The sequence below is a fragment of the Crassostrea angulata genome, chromosome 1 (assembly GCF_025612915.1).
Source record: "Crassostrea angulata isolate pt1a10 chromosome 1, ASM2561291v2, whole genome shotgun sequence".
Lineage (NCBI taxonomy): Eukaryota > Metazoa > Mollusca > Bivalvia > Ostreida > Ostreidae > Magallana > Magallana angulata.
The window spans coordinates 35,403,845-35,422,179 of record NC_069111.1 but is presented as its reverse complement, the minus strand read 5'-3'; the positions used below and the strand labels follow the sequence as shown (position 1 = coordinate 35,422,179).

At 33.8% G+C, this 18,335-nt stretch overlaps 1 protein-coding gene across 2 annotated transcripts; it reads left to right on the top strand.

Annotated features, from left to right (window-relative positions):
• The first annotated feature begins 42 nt into the window (after positions 1–42).
• Positions 43–17,044, top strand: LOC128186351 (coiled-coil domain-containing protein 91-like). 2 transcript variants are annotated; one of them, XM_052856163.1, is made up of 13 exons: positions 43–169; positions 380–426; positions 6,538–6,622; positions 6,793–6,965; positions 7,611–8,030; positions 8,466–8,561; positions 9,294–9,401; positions 10,383–10,475; positions 11,711–11,779; positions 12,214–12,300; positions 12,681–12,770; positions 12,887–13,000; positions 15,503–17,044. In XM_052856163.1, exons 2-13 carry the CDS (start codon positions 385–387, stop codon positions 15,671–15,673), a joined length of 1,548 nt encoding a protein of 515 aa, XP_052712123.1. In that variant the 5' UTR covers positions 43–169; positions 380–384; the 3' UTR covers positions 15,674–17,044. The 2 variants fall into 2 exon arrangements, with proteins under 2 accessions (XP_052712123.1, XP_052712115.1); XM_052856155.1 differs by lacking the exon at positions 43–169 and having other exon boundaries at positions 307–426.
• The last annotated feature ends 1,291 nt before the right edge of the window (positions 17,045–18,335 follow it).

The following is an 18,335-nucleotide window of genomic DNA, read 5'->3' as shown; positions in this document are numbered from 1 at the left end:
TGAGCATTGATGTGATATGATGAAAACCACACATTACGTACAATCTATCAAATTCTAAACGCATTCATAAAATGTCAGCTTCCACAAAAAAGGTGTATCAAAAAATAACAAGGATTTATTTCTGAAGAGCTATTATTTCTGAAAGAGCATATGAAAGGATATTTTTAACGTAAATTCTTTTGATTTGAGATTTTGGTAGTAATGGTGTTGGGATTCATTGTTCTAACAAACTTTTTTCTCTGTATTTTCAGAGACATCCATAAAATGTTATGTGTTATCACAGTTATGTACATGTCTCTGGTATTTTGAACAGTGTTGAAGATGTTGAATACATCCATTAATTCGTTCAACTACATGTTTTCATCTTTATTTATTACAGCTAACATGGACGATGACGATGATTTTGGCGACTTTGGTGGATTTGAGGTAAGATTAACCAGCTGTTAACTAGAACAAGATTTCCCCAAAATTAATAAACTTGACCAGGTTGGTATCAATCGCCCGAATAGGAAATGATAGCCCATTTGGGATATAATATCCTATATGGGATATAATATCCGAAATGGGATATGAATTTGAAGTGTAAAATATGGAAAATTATTTTGCTAAAATATATGGTACAGTCGTTTTACTGGTAACAAATAATTGCCAGTATCGAATAATTTTTAGAAAAATTATTGGTGAAAAACGAAGTTAAGGTTTTAAAAAATCCAAGCTAGGTAATTATAATACAGAAATAAATATTCTATCGGTGTGTGGATTTGTTTGACATTTGCACGATTATTTACCGTATTATTTACAAATAATAAAGGTGACCCAGGTATGAACTGCTGGAAGTGCAAGCCAGAAAAAAACGAAAGTGTGATAACAATTAAACCTAACTATGAAAATAGGTTTGTTATTGAACACTTTTAAGTGGACAATTAGTAATTGTAATCCATTTAATGAGATTATGCATCATATCAAATAATAATCAAATAATAATTGAGCTTTGAATGAAATTACGACTTCAGATAGAACCACGTGTAGTTTTCCTAGTATCGGTTCATTGCGACAGAAGTATTATTTGGCTGGATATATTAATAAATATACAGACAAAACAAAGGCAAATGGCAACTTCTTATCATTAATTACTTTTATAAAGTGTTTTCATGAAAATTCAATTTCATAAAGTAACGCAAAATGAAAACTGTTCAAGTCCAGTTTCAATTTGACGGGGAAACCGTACAATAAAAATAATATTTGTTTAAAATAACATATTTCCACAATTATTTTTTCTTCTTCATCAATAAGTCCATTGACATGTACCTCTAGTGCATTTTTGAAATTAATCCACCCCAAAATATTCGGTCAGAACTGATAGAGGGCGCTTGATTCGTTACTGGAAAACGTATTCAAAACTAGGAAAATGGAGGGGATGTTGAAATTACTATCTCCGTAATTCATCCTTTATATTTTCGGAAATTTGATACTACAATTTAGAACAACAAAGAAACGTGATTTAAACAAAAAATAAAAACATTTGGAAATCCGATAATAATAGTCAGATGCACGACGAAACAGCATACTGGTTCGTTACCGGTAAAACGACTGTACATAAATCTGGATTAGAAAAGATGTAAAATGTAACTACTTTTGGTAAACAAATTTTTCTGTAACTGTACTGGCGTGCGACCAGTTCTTGCCAGGTACCATTTTTTGCCAGTGTTTTAATCATTACATCATTTTTCATATATAATTTTATGTGTTCATGAAAAAATGACATCGAAATGCACTGGCAAGAAATTGTCCTTGGTGAGAACTGGTGGCACACCAGTACAGTACTTGTTATTATGGAGATTAATCCTTTAGTATATCCAAAACTTTTTGGGGAAATTTTTTAGTGTAAATTCATAGTTGTGAAAATCATGATCCCCGGGGGTAGGGTGGGGCCACAATGGGGGATCGAAGTTTTACATAGGAATATATAGAGTAAATCTTTAAAAATCTTCTTCTCAGAAACTAATCAGCCAGTAAAGCTGAAACTTGTGTGGAAGCATCCTCAGGTAGTGTAGATTCAAGGTTTTGAAAATCATGATCCCCGGGGGTAGGGTGGGGCCACAATGGGGTGTCGAAGTTTAACATTGGAATATATAAAGTAAATCTTTGAAAATCTTCTTCTCATGAACCATAAGACCAGGAAAGCTGAAACTTGTGTGGAAGCATCCTCAGGTAGTGTAGATTCTAATTTGTGAAAATCATGACCCCCGGGGGTAGGATTGGGCCACAATGGGGGGTCGAAGTTTTACATAGGAATATACAGAGTAAATCTTTAAAAATCGTCTTCTCATGAACCATAAGACCAGGAAAGCTGAAACTTGTGTAGAAGCATCATCAGGTAGTGTAGATTCTAATTTGTGAAAATCATGACTTCCGGGGGTAGGATGGGGCCACAATGGGGGGTCGAAGTTTTACATAGGAATATACAGAGTAAATCTTTAAAAATCTTCTTCTCATGAACCATAAGACCAGGAAAGCTGAAACTTGTGTGGAAGCATCCTCAGTTAGTGTAAATTTTAATTTGTGAAAATCATGACCCCCGGGGGTAGGGTGGGGCCACAATGGGGTGTTGAAGTTTAACATAGGAATATATAAAGTAAATCTTTAAAAATCTTCTACTCAGAAACTAATCAGCCAGGAAAGCTGAAACTTGTGTGGAAGCATCCTCAGTTAGTGTAAATTCATAGTTGTGAAAATCATGATCCCCGGGGGTAGGGTGAGGCCACAATGGGGGATCGAAGTTTTACATAGGAATATATAGAGTAAATCTTTAAAAATCTTCTTCTCAGAAACTAATCAGCCAGTAAAGCTGAAACTTGTGTGGAAGCATCCTCAGGTAGTGTAGATTCAAGGTTTTGAAAATCATGATCCCCGGGGGTAGGGTGGGGCCACAATGGGGGGTCGAAGTTTTACATAGGAATATACAGAGTAAATCTTTAAAAATCTTCTTCTCATGAACCATAAGACCAGGAAAGCTGAAACTTGTGTGGAAGCATCCTCAGTTAGTGTAAATTTTAATTTGTGAAAATCATGACCCCCGGGGGTAGGGTGGGGCCACAATGGGGTGTTGAAGTTTAACATAGGAATATATAAAGTAAATCTTTAAAAATCTTCTACTCAGAAACTAATCAGCCAGGAAAGCTGAAACTTGTGTGGAAGCATCCTCAGTTAGTGTAAATTCATAGTTGTGAAAATCATGATCCCCGGGGGTAGGGTGAGGCCACAATGGGGGATCGAAGTTTTACATAGGAATATATAGAGTAAATCTTTAAAAATCTTCTCAGAAACTAATCAGCCAGTAAAGCTGAAACTTGTGTGGAAGCATCCTCAGGTAGTGTAGATTCAAGGTTTTGAAAATCATGATCCCCGGGGGTAGGGTGGGGCCACAATGGGGTGTCGAAGTTTAACATTGGAATATATAAAGTAAATCTTTGAAAATCTTCTTCTCATGAACCATAAGACCAGGAAAGCTGAAACTTGTGTGGAAGCATCCTCAGGTAGTGTAGATTCTAATTTGTGAAAATCATGACCCCCGGGGGTAGGATTGGGCCACAATGGGGGGTCGAAGTTTTACATAGGAATATACAGAGTAAATCTTTAAAAATCGTCTTCTCATGAACCATAAGACCAGGAAAGCTGAAACTTGTGTAGAAGCATCATCAGGTAGTGTAGATTCTAATTTGTGAAAATCATGACTTCCGGGGGTAGGATGGGGCCACAATGGGGGGTCGAAGTTTTACATAGGAATATACAGAGTAAATCTTTAAAAATCTTCTTCTCATGAACCATAAGACCAGGAAAGCTGAAACTTGTGTGGAAGCATCCTCAGTTAGTGTAAATTTTAATTTGTGAAAATCATGACCCCCGGGGGTAGGGTGGGGCCACAATGGGGTGTTGAAGTTTAACATAGGAATATATAAAGTAAATCTTTAAAAATCTTCTACTCAGAAACTAATCAGCCAGGAAAGCTGAAACTTGTGTGGAAGCATCCTCAGTTAGTGTAAATTCATAGTTGTGAAAATCATGATCCCCGGGGGTAGGGTGAGGCCACAATGGGGGATCGAAGTTTTACATAGGAATATATAGAGTAAATCTTTAAAAATCTTCTTCTCAGAAACTAATCAGCCAGTAAAGCTGAAACTTGTGTGGAAGCATCCTCAGGTAGTGTAGATTCAAGGTTTTCAAAAAATCATGATCCCCGGGGGTAGGGTGGGGCCACAATGGGGTGTCGAAGTTTAACATTGGAATATATAAAGTAAATCTTTAAAAATCTTCTTCTCAGAAACTAATCAGCCAGTAAAGCTGACATTTGTGTGGAAGCATCATCAGGTAGTGTAGATTCATAGTTGTGAAAATCATGATCCCCAGGGGTAGGGTGGGGCCACAATGGGGGGGGGGTCAAAGTTTAACAAAGGAATATATATGGTAAATCTTTAAAAATCTTCTTCTCAGAAACTAATCAGCCAGATGATTTTTTATAATTGTTAAGACTTTGGCCCCAGGACAATTCTTAGGCCTCACAAGAAGGTTCAGAGTTTATGTACGTTTATATCCCATATATAAACAATTGTTAAGGATCTTTTTGAGAACTGCAATACTCAACATATGATATGACTATAAAATCATCCTGTTAGAGAAGGGACTAATGATTATAAACATAAGAATATCCAGGGGAAAAATGGATTTTATTTACCGGTATAGAGGATCAACATGTATTATTGTATATTGTCCAGATAGTTTGTATTATGACTCCATTAAGCTGATTTTATCATACCTATTGTTCCTCAGGTGAGCGATGTGGCCCATGGGCCTCTTGTTATTATTGCTGTTTATTACTTATATTTATGTTTGAGAATGGCAAATCATTCAGAATCATTGATGTAACTGTGTTTTTACATTTACAATATTGCAAGCGATAAGCCAGTGCAGTTATCATTGTGACGTCATGGAAGCATTCACACAGAATTGAATGTCTTCACTATTCTATAGGTTCATATAAGGAAGCATATTTGCAAATGTAAATATCATCTAATAAGTACATGTAATTTGCTGCAATCCTTTAGGTAGCACGTGTAAACAAATGTACATTGAAACACTCTTACAGTTAAGTTCATCATGCTTATAACAAATTCACACTACATGTAACAGCCAAGTCAGTTTCATTCCCCATTAATCTTGAAACAGTACATAAATACATCTTTGTATTATTAAATTTTATGAATATAACAAACTACTGCTAGAATAAGTCTGAACAGTACTGTAATAAAAAAAAACAAAAAAACAAGAGGCCCATGGGCCACATCACTCACCTGAGGAACAATAGGTATGATGAGATCAGCTTAATGGAGTCATAATACAAACAATCTGGACAATGTACAATAATACATGTAGATCCTGTATAGATAAAATCCATTTTCCCCCTGGATATTCTTATGTTTATAATCATTAGTCCCTTTTCTAACAGGATGATTTTATAGTCATATCACATGATGAGTATTGCAGTTCTCAAAAAGATCCTTAATAATTGTTTATCTATGGGATATAAAGCTACATCAAACTCTGAACCTTCTTGTGAGGCCGAAGAATTGTCCTGGAGCCAAAGTCTTAACAATTATAAAGAATCATCTGGCTGATTAGTTTCTGAGAAGAAGATTTTTAAAGATTTACCCTATATATTCATTTGTTAAACTTTGACCCCCCATTGTGGCCCCACCCTATCCCTGGGGATCATGATTTTCACAACTTTGAATCTACATTACCTGAGGATACTTCCACACAAGTTTCAGCTTTCCTGGCTGATTAATTTCTGAGAAGAAGATTTTTAAATATTTACTCTATATATTCCTATGTAAAACTTCGACCCTCCATTGTGCCCCACCCTACCCCCAGGGATCATGATTTTCACAACTTTGAATCTACACTACCTGAGGAAGCTTCCACACAAGTTTCAGCTTTCCTGGCTTTATGGTTCTTGAGAAGAAGATTTTTGAAAATATCTTGAAATTTTTCATAAATTTTTAATTATCTCCCCTTGAAAAAGGGCGTTGCCCTTAATTTTCACAACTTTGAATCCCCTTTGCCTAAGGATGATTTGTGCTAAGTTTGGTTTAAATTGGCCCAGTAGTTCTTGAGAAGATGTTGAAAATGTGAAAAGTTTACGGACAGATGGACGGACGGACAGATGGACGACAGACAAAATGTGATCAGAATAGCTCACTTGAGCTTTCAGCTCAGGTGAGCTAAAAAAGAAAAGTTGATAGTTGGAATCAATGGGAGTCTAACTAGAAATTGGGCTGTATTTTATTTAAGCCAGGAGCTCTACACCTAAGTGTCCAGGCTGATACCCACAGTTGTTTCTTTCAACAACAAAAATTGTATATGTAATCAATATGTTTAATAGATTTTGTCAATTAAAATATCCCTCATAAAGGTTTAAACTTTTTGGAATGTATAACGACATTTCTTTGATTTATTAAGATTTATTGCCTCATTCTCTAGGCAGCAGAACCAGCCTTTCCAACTGTTGATGAAATACAACCAAATGTGGAGGCTGGTCCTTCACCATGGGCCATATTAGATACAGGTGGTTGTGCTTAAATACACTTTATACAGACAATTGTTATTAGGGAATATTGTGATTGTGTAAGTGAATCAAATGAAAAAGTTGAATCAGCTAGAACAAGATCTTGATGTATCATATTATGCCAATACTAGTGTGTGTATTACTAAGTAAATATAAATTCTGTACATCAGCTAGAAGTCAGGTTGGAATGCGACCAGACCTCCTGTGTGTTCAAAACCAGTTTCCCCCTGTCTTGGATCCGACAGTTCTACAGCAACAAACCAATGGGGAGGTGGAAGAGAGCAGCGAGCAGCCGACTGAGCCTCCCTGCCAATTCCCACAAGTCCTGGATAATCCTGATAATGCAAGTAGTAATAAATTATCATATCCAAATAATCCTGGCCTGGGTTTTGTTCAGTTTCAGCATTCAGTTCTGTTTTCTGATGTTTTAGCTAAAAGCTTTGTAAAGTTTTAGCATTTGGGTTTGCTTCAAGAGGTAAGAAGTTTATAGAAAACTAAATAGGAAGTCTGTGTTCAGAAAGGAAAATAATTTACACACTTTCTATCTACTGTTACATTTAATGGGAATATGTATCTAAGAAAGAAATTAAATGATTCAAGAAGCTTTTATTTTCCTTACCCATACTCTGAAAAATCTGTATAACAAAAGATGTTAGTATAATAGTTGATGAGTAGCATAAGACCTGCAATCACTTTCCCTTGAGATGGAAATATTAAACATATTTTCATCTTTTTGGAAACCATATCAGTATGCTGCTTAACACTTTGGGAAATGAGTTAAATTATGAAATATAGCTCAACAGTTACTCTATGTACCTACATTTTTAGTAATGATGGCATATGATAGTATGACACTTACACCCATCCTCATGCAGTGCTGTTAGTTACTCACTGAGCTGCTAGTTTCCCAGATTCAATCAATGTTGGTATTTTTCTAGAGTTTGCTTTATCCTGATTAAGCTGACTTATGTTTATATTTTATCTATAGAATGCAGCATCATTAGTCAATGATATTTTGGATGGCAGTTTCAACAGAACTTCAGAACCCAATTCTTTGAATGGTCGACCCAATGGTGAAGTTACTCTACAAGCCCCAGACGTTCAAGAAACGGACAACACAGAGGCCTCTAGACCCCCAACATTCCACTGCCAAGCTTCTCTATCGAGAAACAATGAAGCCACCACAATGTCAATCTCAAGTGATGCACTGCCAACCTCGACAGGAAATGAAAGAGGTACATTTCAGCCATTCCAGTCAAACATTACTCCAGCAGCTGAAAGCACCAGTGAAACTGCAGTGGTGGGTGGGCTGAATATCGTGGAAGTAGAAGTTCCCCTCCAGTCAGACACTGACACAGATAATGCTGGTGTTTCCCAAGGGTCTCCAATGTCCCATGTGCTTAGACTTGTAAGTTTCTTTTTTTTCCATGATGTCTTGCTTGATAATTAGCATACAAACTTTTTCATATATACAGACATATTTTTCTTTTATTGATTTTTTATGTCCGGTTTAGTTTTGAAAGGTGTTTAGTTTTTGAAGGGTATTTCATTCAAAAGTCTTTTGCAGTGTGTTTCTAATTTCAGTTTGAAAAACCTTCAGTTTTGTGATTTTCATAAGCAATCTTGCCACAAGACTAATAGAATAATAAGTAGGTAAATGCAGGGTTTTACAATGTACCAGTCCTTTCAAAATAGTCATGCCAATTTGATACTGGTATCTATACAAATGGCATGTAATTATGTGTTGTATATAAGCATTGTGTATATTTTTTATCATCATGATCTTTTCCTGAATGTGAGTATTCATGTACAAGCATGACCTGGATTCAAATGTGTTTTATAGGATACTCAACCCAAACCTGTAGAACCCCAGTTAAATTTGAAGCAAATTCAACAGGAGTCATCTGATGCCGTAGAGAGTGTTGTACAGGAATACAAGGTAATGGGGCCCTAGGGCAAGGCTAATGTTCCATGATGTCTTATGTCTCATAAAATCTTCTATTTTCCATTTCTCCCACATATTTAGGTACAGGATTTGTCAAGTTTTCTGTTATAGTGAGTATAAAGCAAGGAACGGGATCCAAAGACATAAGAAATGAATATACATGTACATGTACCATGAAATCTTCATCAATATACATGTTTTTATTTATATTACCTGTACATTGTACTGATATTTGATGACACGAAAAAGCTACATTTGTACTAGCTACTGGTCTAAAAAATTTAGACAATTGACCTGGGAGCTACAGTTACGTATCTGTAAAAAAAAAAAGGTTGCATTTTACAGCACACAAAATCTTGCGCTAGTTTTGGATTGATTAACTTTACTTCCATATGAATTCTGTAAAATAATGTTAATCAATCCAAAACAAAAGCAAGTTTGTGTACACCATGAATTGCAATTTTTTAACACATATGGAACTTTAGCTCCCAGGTCGTCCATCCAAATATTTCCATTCCAGGAGCTAGAGGCCTGCAGGTACATGTACATTTGTACTTGATTGTTAATATGTGTCTTTATAAAGAAAACAATAGGAGTACAGTATTATTTAATTACTGTGGTTTCAGCAACATTCATTGAACACAATTTGTAGTGAATTTCCTGTTACATGTAACTATGCCAATCCACAGAATCAAAAGTTTATCTGCTGACATTTTTTTTCTCCAGACTTTGATGCAGTCTAGTTTACACAATCATGAGGAGTCTGTGAATAACCTGCTGCAGAAAAACAACAAAGAAAGAGAACTCCAGCTTGAACTGGCTCTGACTCAACAGGTATTGTGCTACATTGAGATGCTCCTCACTTTATCATCTTATCCTTGAGCTGGTGTCACTTATTCACTCACCTTTATTTCATTCTGTATGATTTTGTGCCAATCAGCTTGAGGTCTATTTTAAAAAAAACAATAATTCAAATGCTGCTGGTTATTTTTATGTGTGTTTGATCATCAAAATGACTCATCTCCACCCATTTTAAGCAATTACAGTAAAACTTGGTTATAGCGAAGTCCTAGGGACCAAAGGATTTACTTCGTTATATCTGTATAACGAATTTGTTATAATAACTATTGCAAATTCACGATATATACATGTTTCTTACACCAGAGTACACTTTTTGCTTATTGAGGCTTAAAATAAAAATTCATTCTTGTGATACCTTTAATAATTGGATCGTGAATTGAAGAATTTATGTGAAAATAAATTCATCCAAACTATTACCAGTATGTTTAGTGGTAGTGCAGACTTTTTAAACTGTAAAGAAATTCGTTATAAAAGTGTTCAATTTCATTATTATTCACCTCTACGGGACTCAAAATAAGTTCGCTATATCCGTAAATTGGTTATATCCGAATTCGTTATAACCATAACATTTTGCAAAGATTAAAAAAAACTTCACTTAATCTGAGATTTCGCTATATCCATGTTCATGGTAAATGAGTTTTACTGTATTAGCAAAGAGATTACTAAGTATATTTAAATCTTGCGTTAATTTGAACAAAATACATATGTAAATAAATCTAAGCAGTGTAAACACTAAATGTAACTTGATTTAAGGTACTGGTTTGTCAACCTCTGAGTTAATTTGTCTTTGTCTCCATTCTCCATTTGATGGTGAACATTTTGTATTTTAATGTAAATATATTTACCTTTTTGCTATTTCACTTTCCATTTGTACTTTTTAGGAAGAAATTGCAGAGAAATATTTCATTTACTAAATAATACATATGATTTTTCTTTTCTTATACTCATTTTCAGAACAAAGATATAGAGTCAAAAATGCAAGAAATGAAAGCACATTTGGGAGAGGAAATCAAAAAGATTACTCAAGAATCTGTTCAGCATTTTCAGGTAAAAAATATTTGATATTATAGTGATTAATAGTGCAATGCTGAAGAAGTCAAGCTGAACTTTCAACAAATTTCTTTTCTAAAAGCTGTATTTATGTTTAATTAATTTTTTAAGTAAAAATAAGGTGACAAACCTCTTTTCAAAGTATTCTGGTAACATCTAAATTTGTGACCTTCATATTTGACGTCTTGACCTTATGTGAATTGGGTACTTCTTACAGGTACATGTATCTGCAAATCACACTTACATATACACGTACCAGTATTCCGAAATGATATAGAATGTTCAAACTTAGTGATTTAAATTTTTTTCATCTTTGCCATTGCAAACTATTTTGTACCACATTTAGGTAGTTGGAACTTATTAGTCCCCTACCGGTTTCACCGGAGGGGACTATAGCTTTCCTCTGCATCCGTCAGTCCGTCTGTCCGTCCGTCTGTCCGTCTGTCTGTCCATCCGTCAGTCCGTCTGTCTGTCCCACTTCAGTTTTCCACACTTTTTTTCTTTATGCATTTGAGGAATAATATGAAACTTGCTGAACAGCTTCAAAATGTCAAACTACAGATCAAGTTTACACTTTTGTAGTGTCTGATTGACATATTTTCGAGAAAATTAATTTTTTATATTCCAATTCTTTAATGTTCGGGTTCGTTATCGGGTTCGGTGTGTAACTGAATAAACGAGGTCAGTATGTAGTCAGTAATAATATCGTGCGTTACTTGTACCATTCCTTTTCCTGTACCATTCCTTTTATCATTTCTAACAAACAAATAAATTCTATAAAATAGTGTCAAGCATTGTGTTGTAAATTTAATCGGCAGGGTTTTTTTGTATTATTACAATCGGGTTCGTTGTCGGGTTGGGCTGTTTAACTGTTTGGTTTGATTCGGGGTACAGAAGACGGTAAGAAATGATATTGTGCATAACAGTGCATTGTTTTCACAAATTTTTACCAGCGAATACAGAATAGACTTGGCGAAATTACAGGAGATGAAATAAAGAGTATTATTTTACCTATTTCCTATTTAATTTCTATATCAACTATATAGTTTTATTTTCCTCTGTTCTTTTATCTCTGATTAAAGCATGACATCTCGTTTACAATACCTCTGAAATAGTTGTGTGCTTTGAAGCTTTCATAGAATAATACAAACCGGTAGGGGACGTGTATTGCTTATGCAATACTCTCAGAATGCTTGTTTTTGATAGAGATCTTATACTTGTGTATTTTACAGGAAGAAATGAAAGAAATACTAGAAAAGGAGAAAAAAGAAATATGGGATGAAATGCAAGCATCTTTACAAGTAAATATTACACATTTATAAAAAGCTAGACATATTTAATTTCATGATTTATATATGAAAGATGTTATTTTTGTTATTCCTTACCTTTTTGGGACATAAATGTCAATCTGATAATTGTATCTGGTGAAACTTTTTTAGATTAACTATAAAAGATGTTATTTTTGTTACTCCTTACCTTTTTGGGACACAATAATCATTTTATAGAAAAAAAAGTTAAGAGTGTTGTTTTGGACCGCAACATTTACGGTATAAATGAATTCTTTATACAAGTATTTCTATTCCTTCTAAGCAAGCATTAACTGTAAGTTGTAGAAGCAATAAACTATAATAAAAACATTTGAAAATAACAATTACAATGTATTAACATGCTATGCTGAGTTAACATTTTCTAGCTTATAAAAGTGATTAAATATTACCGGTATATTTTTTTGTAGAAGGAAAAAGATCAAATAAATGACCTAGTCCAGGAAGCTGTCGCAGCAGAGCAGGAAAGAGGTGCACAGGCAATAAAAGAGCAAAAGGTATAAATTGTCCAATAACATGAAAAATTACTGACAACCTTAGGAAAAACAACACATCTGAGGTTTTCTGTAGGAAAAAAAAGCACATGTTCTTTATTTAAGAAAAAATGAAAGCTGTATATACATGCATTTATTCAGATCATTTGGTCAATGGAAATTTTGAAAGATTAACAAGAGAACTATGGTGCTACCAGTACATTATTGTTCAAAATTCGTGATTGGAAATGGAAAGTTAATATCGAAACACTGATCTATATTTTTTACTATTCAAAAAATGTTACACAAAGTATTTATTTTATATCATTGTCTGATAAAGGTAAGACAATGTTTTGTATCAGTAAACTTTTTAATGTACATGTATAATAATTTATTTTATGTAGGATGAATTTCTTAAACTCATTGAGGAAGAGCGAAAAGAATCTCAAACTCAAACTCGAAGTCTACTGGAGGAACAGAAGATACAGTTTCAGGTATTTGTAGATTTAAAGTACAGTAATATCACTTTACAAATGTTTTTTTTTTGATTTCTTAATATTATGTTCATAAATTGTTTTCCAAAAACAACCTGTTCATGCTCCATTTGTAGGAAACTCTTAAGGCACACTTGGAGGAGGAGCGGAAGACTCATAAGGAGGCAATGGACCGTGTGATCGAGCTAGCCAATCAGGAGATGAGGGCTTATCTTCAGCAGCAGAGGGAGGTCAGTCCTAGATAGCACTATCATGACAGTCTAAACAGATGCTCTGTTGAGAACTCAGCAAGGGATTTATACTTGTGCTAAAAAGATCTCACAACTGAGACCATCGACAAATATCCCACAAATTCATATAAGACATAAAAACAAAAATTATTCATTTTTAAGGGAAAAAAAACATAAACCAGAGGCCCAAAGCCTTAACCTTCACCTGAGTATAATTCAGCCCTGTAAAAGATCATTAAATGACAGTTCAGTAATTATATGGTTATCCTAAATACATGGAAATAAACTGAAATTCTACTACAGTTATTGCCAAGATCAAAGAGATGCCGCGGACATCATTCTCCAATATACCACGAAAGTCATCAGTAAATTATCAGATCAGAAATACCTATTTGTCTCGCACTGATCATGAAAGTACAACTTCAAACCGTAAAAAGTTTTAAAACCATGTCAATTTCACGTGTTAGTTCCAGTCAAAACGATGTGTATTGCCTCAAATGTTTATTTTTAAGAGATCAATGCGGCTGTTCCTAGGACCTCCCTAGCACATTTTCACTGCGTGTTTTTACATAAAATATATAATGTGTAGTAGTAATTATCGTATTAAATTGCCCTTAAAATATTAGGAACATGATTCAAAGATATTTTATAAATAAGTAAAGAGTATTAAAAATCTAAAGAAAAATTCTGTCGTCTGCATGCGATTCCTTTGATCGTTACACATGTAAACATTACTAACAAAACCATTGGGGTTACACGGAACAGCCCTCAAAATGACCTAGATTGTCTCTCTATAGGAGAAACGATCTGTAGAAATAATGAGCTGTTAGTAGAATATAAATAAAGTTCTTGTTATCGTGAATGTTGCAGGATAACCTCCTCGGTTTCGATATGTTGTTTGAAATATAAAAGCCTCGGCTAACGCCTTGGCTTTTATATTTCAAAACAACATTTCTCGACCTCGGAGGTTATTCTGCAACATTCACGAAAACTCGTACTTTATTTCTCTGATACATGTATATTGCTCAAAAACAAGATCTGCAATTTTCTGAACTTTAAGGGAGGCCTTCTTAATCATAATCAGCGTTTGCTTTGTTTGTCTGCTAAATATCCTATTGTAAGAAGATTTTATAGATGGCATAATTTTTTAGAATATTCAACCACAACTTATGGCCCCTGGTTAATTCCAGTTTTTTGGTTTTATTCATTAAACTTGAGAATAAGCAGGAGACATTGAGACACAGAGTCTGAATGAAACATTAAGTTACATGTAAAGTTTGATGTTGTGATTGATGGTAGACTAGATATGCTGAGATTGCTTTTGATTGACGAACACCTTAGTCAAAAGAATTTTTATAGAAGACATAACATGAAGGGAGATTCACTATATGAAATGAATTGAAACTATTGAAATGACTTTATTTAAGTGTTGAACTCATTAATTTATTATATTATGGATGTTTAGAGGTAATCCTTACCTCTTAATCTATATTACCAGTATTTTATATAGATTCAGAGAAAAAACTCATACTTTCAATGAGAATTTTTGGTCTGATATGAAATAGACAGAGACTGGACATCTTGTAATTTGTTGGTTTTTGGTGTTTATGGTTCTGTAGCACTGCTTTTAGACCAGACTTGAACTTCTTCTTTAAGGTGGCTCACTACACCGGGAAATATTTTCTCAAATCAGCAGAAAATTACTTGATTATGATAGATATCATAATGGATAAGAAGTATTTTTAAAAGTCTAATAGGCAATAAAAGTCTTATAGGAAAAAATGTGCAATTTTGGATGAAAAATTACATTTTCAAAAATTTCATTCAGTTAACCTGAACAAAAGCTCCAGGCGTATTCGAACTCATGATCTGTGGTTCAGAAGCCCAATACTTTAACGACTGACCTACGACAATATACAACCCAATCGAACGATATAAACAGTTTAACAAAACATTTAAATCGCCATCTTGTGATGTAGTGTCTTAAAAAGTATAAGTGTAGGTGTAGTGAGGTATCTTAAGATATTTCCAGTTGGGCAGCCCTGTATTAATCAAACAAATGTATATTGAATACTGTAGTTCATTTACATTATAGGTGTCTTTCGATGAGTGATACATGTGAATTATTTTCTCATAACAAAAAAAGATAAATTTGGAAACATACATTACATTTCCAAGTTCCGACATTCATAATCCATATACAGTATTGAGAATTTTGATTTTTATATCATATTTTTATAACAAGTTCACTACATAAAACATATTTTTTCCCCAAGCATATACAGTATAAAAATGAGTAATAGTGTGAATGTCTTGAAATGTAGTTTGGCCTGAAATGTGTTAATTTCATGAATCCTTCTGTATTATCGTACATTTGTTTTTATGACTAAAGTCTAATATATTAATTGGTATCCATGCATACATGAAGAGAAATTATATTTCTATTTATAAAAAAAAGTTTTTTCTTACATGTACATGAATCTGAAATTTCTTTACTTGTAGGTGAATAGGCAGTTGCACCAAAGACAGTATGCCAGTTTGGACGTGTTTTTAAATGGAGCCAGACAGCAGTTACAGCTGTTGATGGACAGTGACCCTGTGTCGTCAGGAGCTGGGGATAATGGAGGAGAGAAAAGCAGTTCAGAAGACAAAGATTCATCCAAAGACACATAAATATGTATTCATCATTTGATCAAATCTCATTTTTTCCCCTCCAATATGATATTGAAAAGTCATTGTGATCCATAGTTGAATAATATATATTTTTTCTCTTTCTGGTTGCTTTGTGGCATTTGTTGCTTGACCAATAATGAATCTAACTACCTTTGATCTCAGTGAGAACAATTATAACCAGGTTTCATTATGACTAAGAATTGCATTTATCTCGTCAATGTTAACCTCTTAGGAAACAGGAAAGTTTAAGGTGATTATGTAAAACCCAATGTGTTGCAGAAATATTCTAACTAAACATTATGCATTTATTGCATGTTGGTGAGGGAGATATGAAGATTTATTCCCTCGCAAGAAAAATCAAATATGATTTTCTGGGGGAAATAAATCTGTATATCTCTTAAACCTTCAGGCAATTGTTTACAACACCGAACGATTGGTAATTACATAGAATACATCAGGTTTTAAAATTGTTTTCCAATATTTGTAAAGCAGAAATGTAGTAAATGTTTATCAGTTTCTTTCCATGTAAGTTTTCTGATTCAAAAAAATTTGAAATGTTGATATAATCCAATATTGTTTTTAAAACTAATTGTTTGATGAAGTCTTGTGCTCATCCCCAGGATTTTTACACAAATGGAATGAAAATTTATGTGGCTTCCGAAGGTGTGGAATATAAGAAGAAAAATATCACAGATAAATAAAAAGTGTTTTATTGTCCTGGCACGTGATTGTCTAGAACCAATCAGATAATGCATTATATAGAATACTCATATTGAGGTATAATAATATTATTTATATTGTTTGAATGCATTTTTAAATATTCCAGACAATTAGAGATGTTATGATTATTTATCTGTTTTTCAAGTATTTAATAATAATAAAACAAATGTGTTCACTTAAGGTTGCTTAACAGCTCGCTTGACTATTGATTTTGTCTTCATTGCTCTATTTAAAGGTCATCTAGTTTTACATATAGCAGAAAATTCTAGGGGAATCGGTTTTATTGATACTGTCACTTCATCTATGATGTGTTTACTGTTCCGTTGAATACCTGCGATTCTACAGGCTTGCATGTACTTTTCATACTCGACAGTTGCTATGGATGTGCTCTTGTATTACGGAACGATTTCAGTAAAAATGACGATATATAAATACAAATGAATATAGTTGAATTATTTGGCATATTTGTGATCGTGTCACCTAATTTTAGCTCCGACTTTACTATATGTACATTTATAAATGTATGATTTAAAATTGAATGAAATAAATATACATGTATCTACTCGGCTTAAGTGCAATAGACGTTGCTTGGTAAATATGACTGCCAAAGACAATAAAAGAGCTATTTTTATGAATAGACAAATGTGTTGATTGATTTGTTGTTCACTTGTCTGCTTTGCGCTTTATGTGTTTGATGACGCATGAAATTTGAAACTGGTAATGTACTGATACATGTACATTTTTTTATCGAGAAAAAAATGTCAAACATTGTTGAAGATGGATAGAGTTCAGGAAGGTTTTTTTAGTTCTTTCCATATTGATATTAATGGACCAAAATTTGACATTTCCGCGAAATAAATATTTCTCCGTTGTGAGAAAAACCTGTGAAATCTAATCATGGATTGATATATTGTGTGTACTGTTATTCTTTGAATCATACCGCTGCGTGAAAAGTATTTACGAAATAAATGTCACGTTAAGAAGCCACTTGCGTGATTGTGTTTCGTTATTTGAGGTTAAAAAAATCAGATTTTTGCAATTAAGGACTGAATTTTTTTTATTTCAAATTGACTGAAAAAACCTTTCGGCCTTCCGTAGCCGAAATTCCAGAACGGTTGCAGGAGAAATATTCAATGCGATTATTACCAACAAGATTCAACCAGAACTTTCCAATTAGGTCTGTTATACTTCTCTCAATAACAATGCATTTTCTTCGACAACAAAACCCGAATATACATGTATTTAAGGAATCATTCTTTGAGTATTATGAGGTGATAATTTCAGTCGGGGCGTGGACAAATCCAATAAAGCCCGAATGGCTTTATGATAGATTTGACCACGCTCCAACCGAAATTATAACCTCACAATATTCAAAGAATGATTCCTTATTCCTTATATTTATATTATTTTCAATTCTTATACTTTAAAACAACACTATTTTAAAACTACTATTTTATATGTAGCACATGCTATGTATTACTATGCGGCACAACCAATACTTTTTCTCGGTCATGCTTTAAGACACGCGCACATTTTGTGTAACGTATGTTTTATGAAGATATTGGGTTTTAGTGTTCAAAATTGATTCGTAATGTTATCACAGACAAAGATAGATGAAAATGTAAATATTTATGGGTATAGCGAATGTGTATTTATATTGCAGCCAACTTCCTTGAAATGCTATGAACGAGATTTGCGGTACTTACTATGATAATGAGCAACCTGTATAAGTTTGAACATCTTACCTCAATCGGTGAATTCTATATTCTCTAGAATGTTGAAAAAGGACTCTCTGTACATCGTAAACGAGACCTTGATTTCTGATCTTGTAAACTAAATGGAACTCTTTCTCCTTATACAAGCAACTGAATGACCACAGTACCTCGGCATAGTCTATCTACATCTGTAGCTCGACTACAGAGTGTTGTCAGGCTTAGTCTAT

What these genes read in the sequence shown, in the direction of transcription:
- LOC128186351 (XM_052856155.1), top strand. Translation starts at nt 322, where the DNA reads ATGTTGAATACATCCATTAATTCGTTCAACTACATGTTTTCATCTTTA. An exon ending in GCGACTTTGGTGGATTTGAG is followed by an intron (nt 427 to 6,537) that starts GTAAGATTAACC and finishes CTCATTCTCTAG; the next exon opens with GCAGCAGAACCAGCCTTTCC. An exon ending in AACTGGCTCTGACTCAACAG is followed by an intron (nt 9,402 to 10,382) that starts GTATTGTGCTAC and finishes ACTCATTTTCAG; the next exon opens with AACAAAGATATAGAGTCAAA.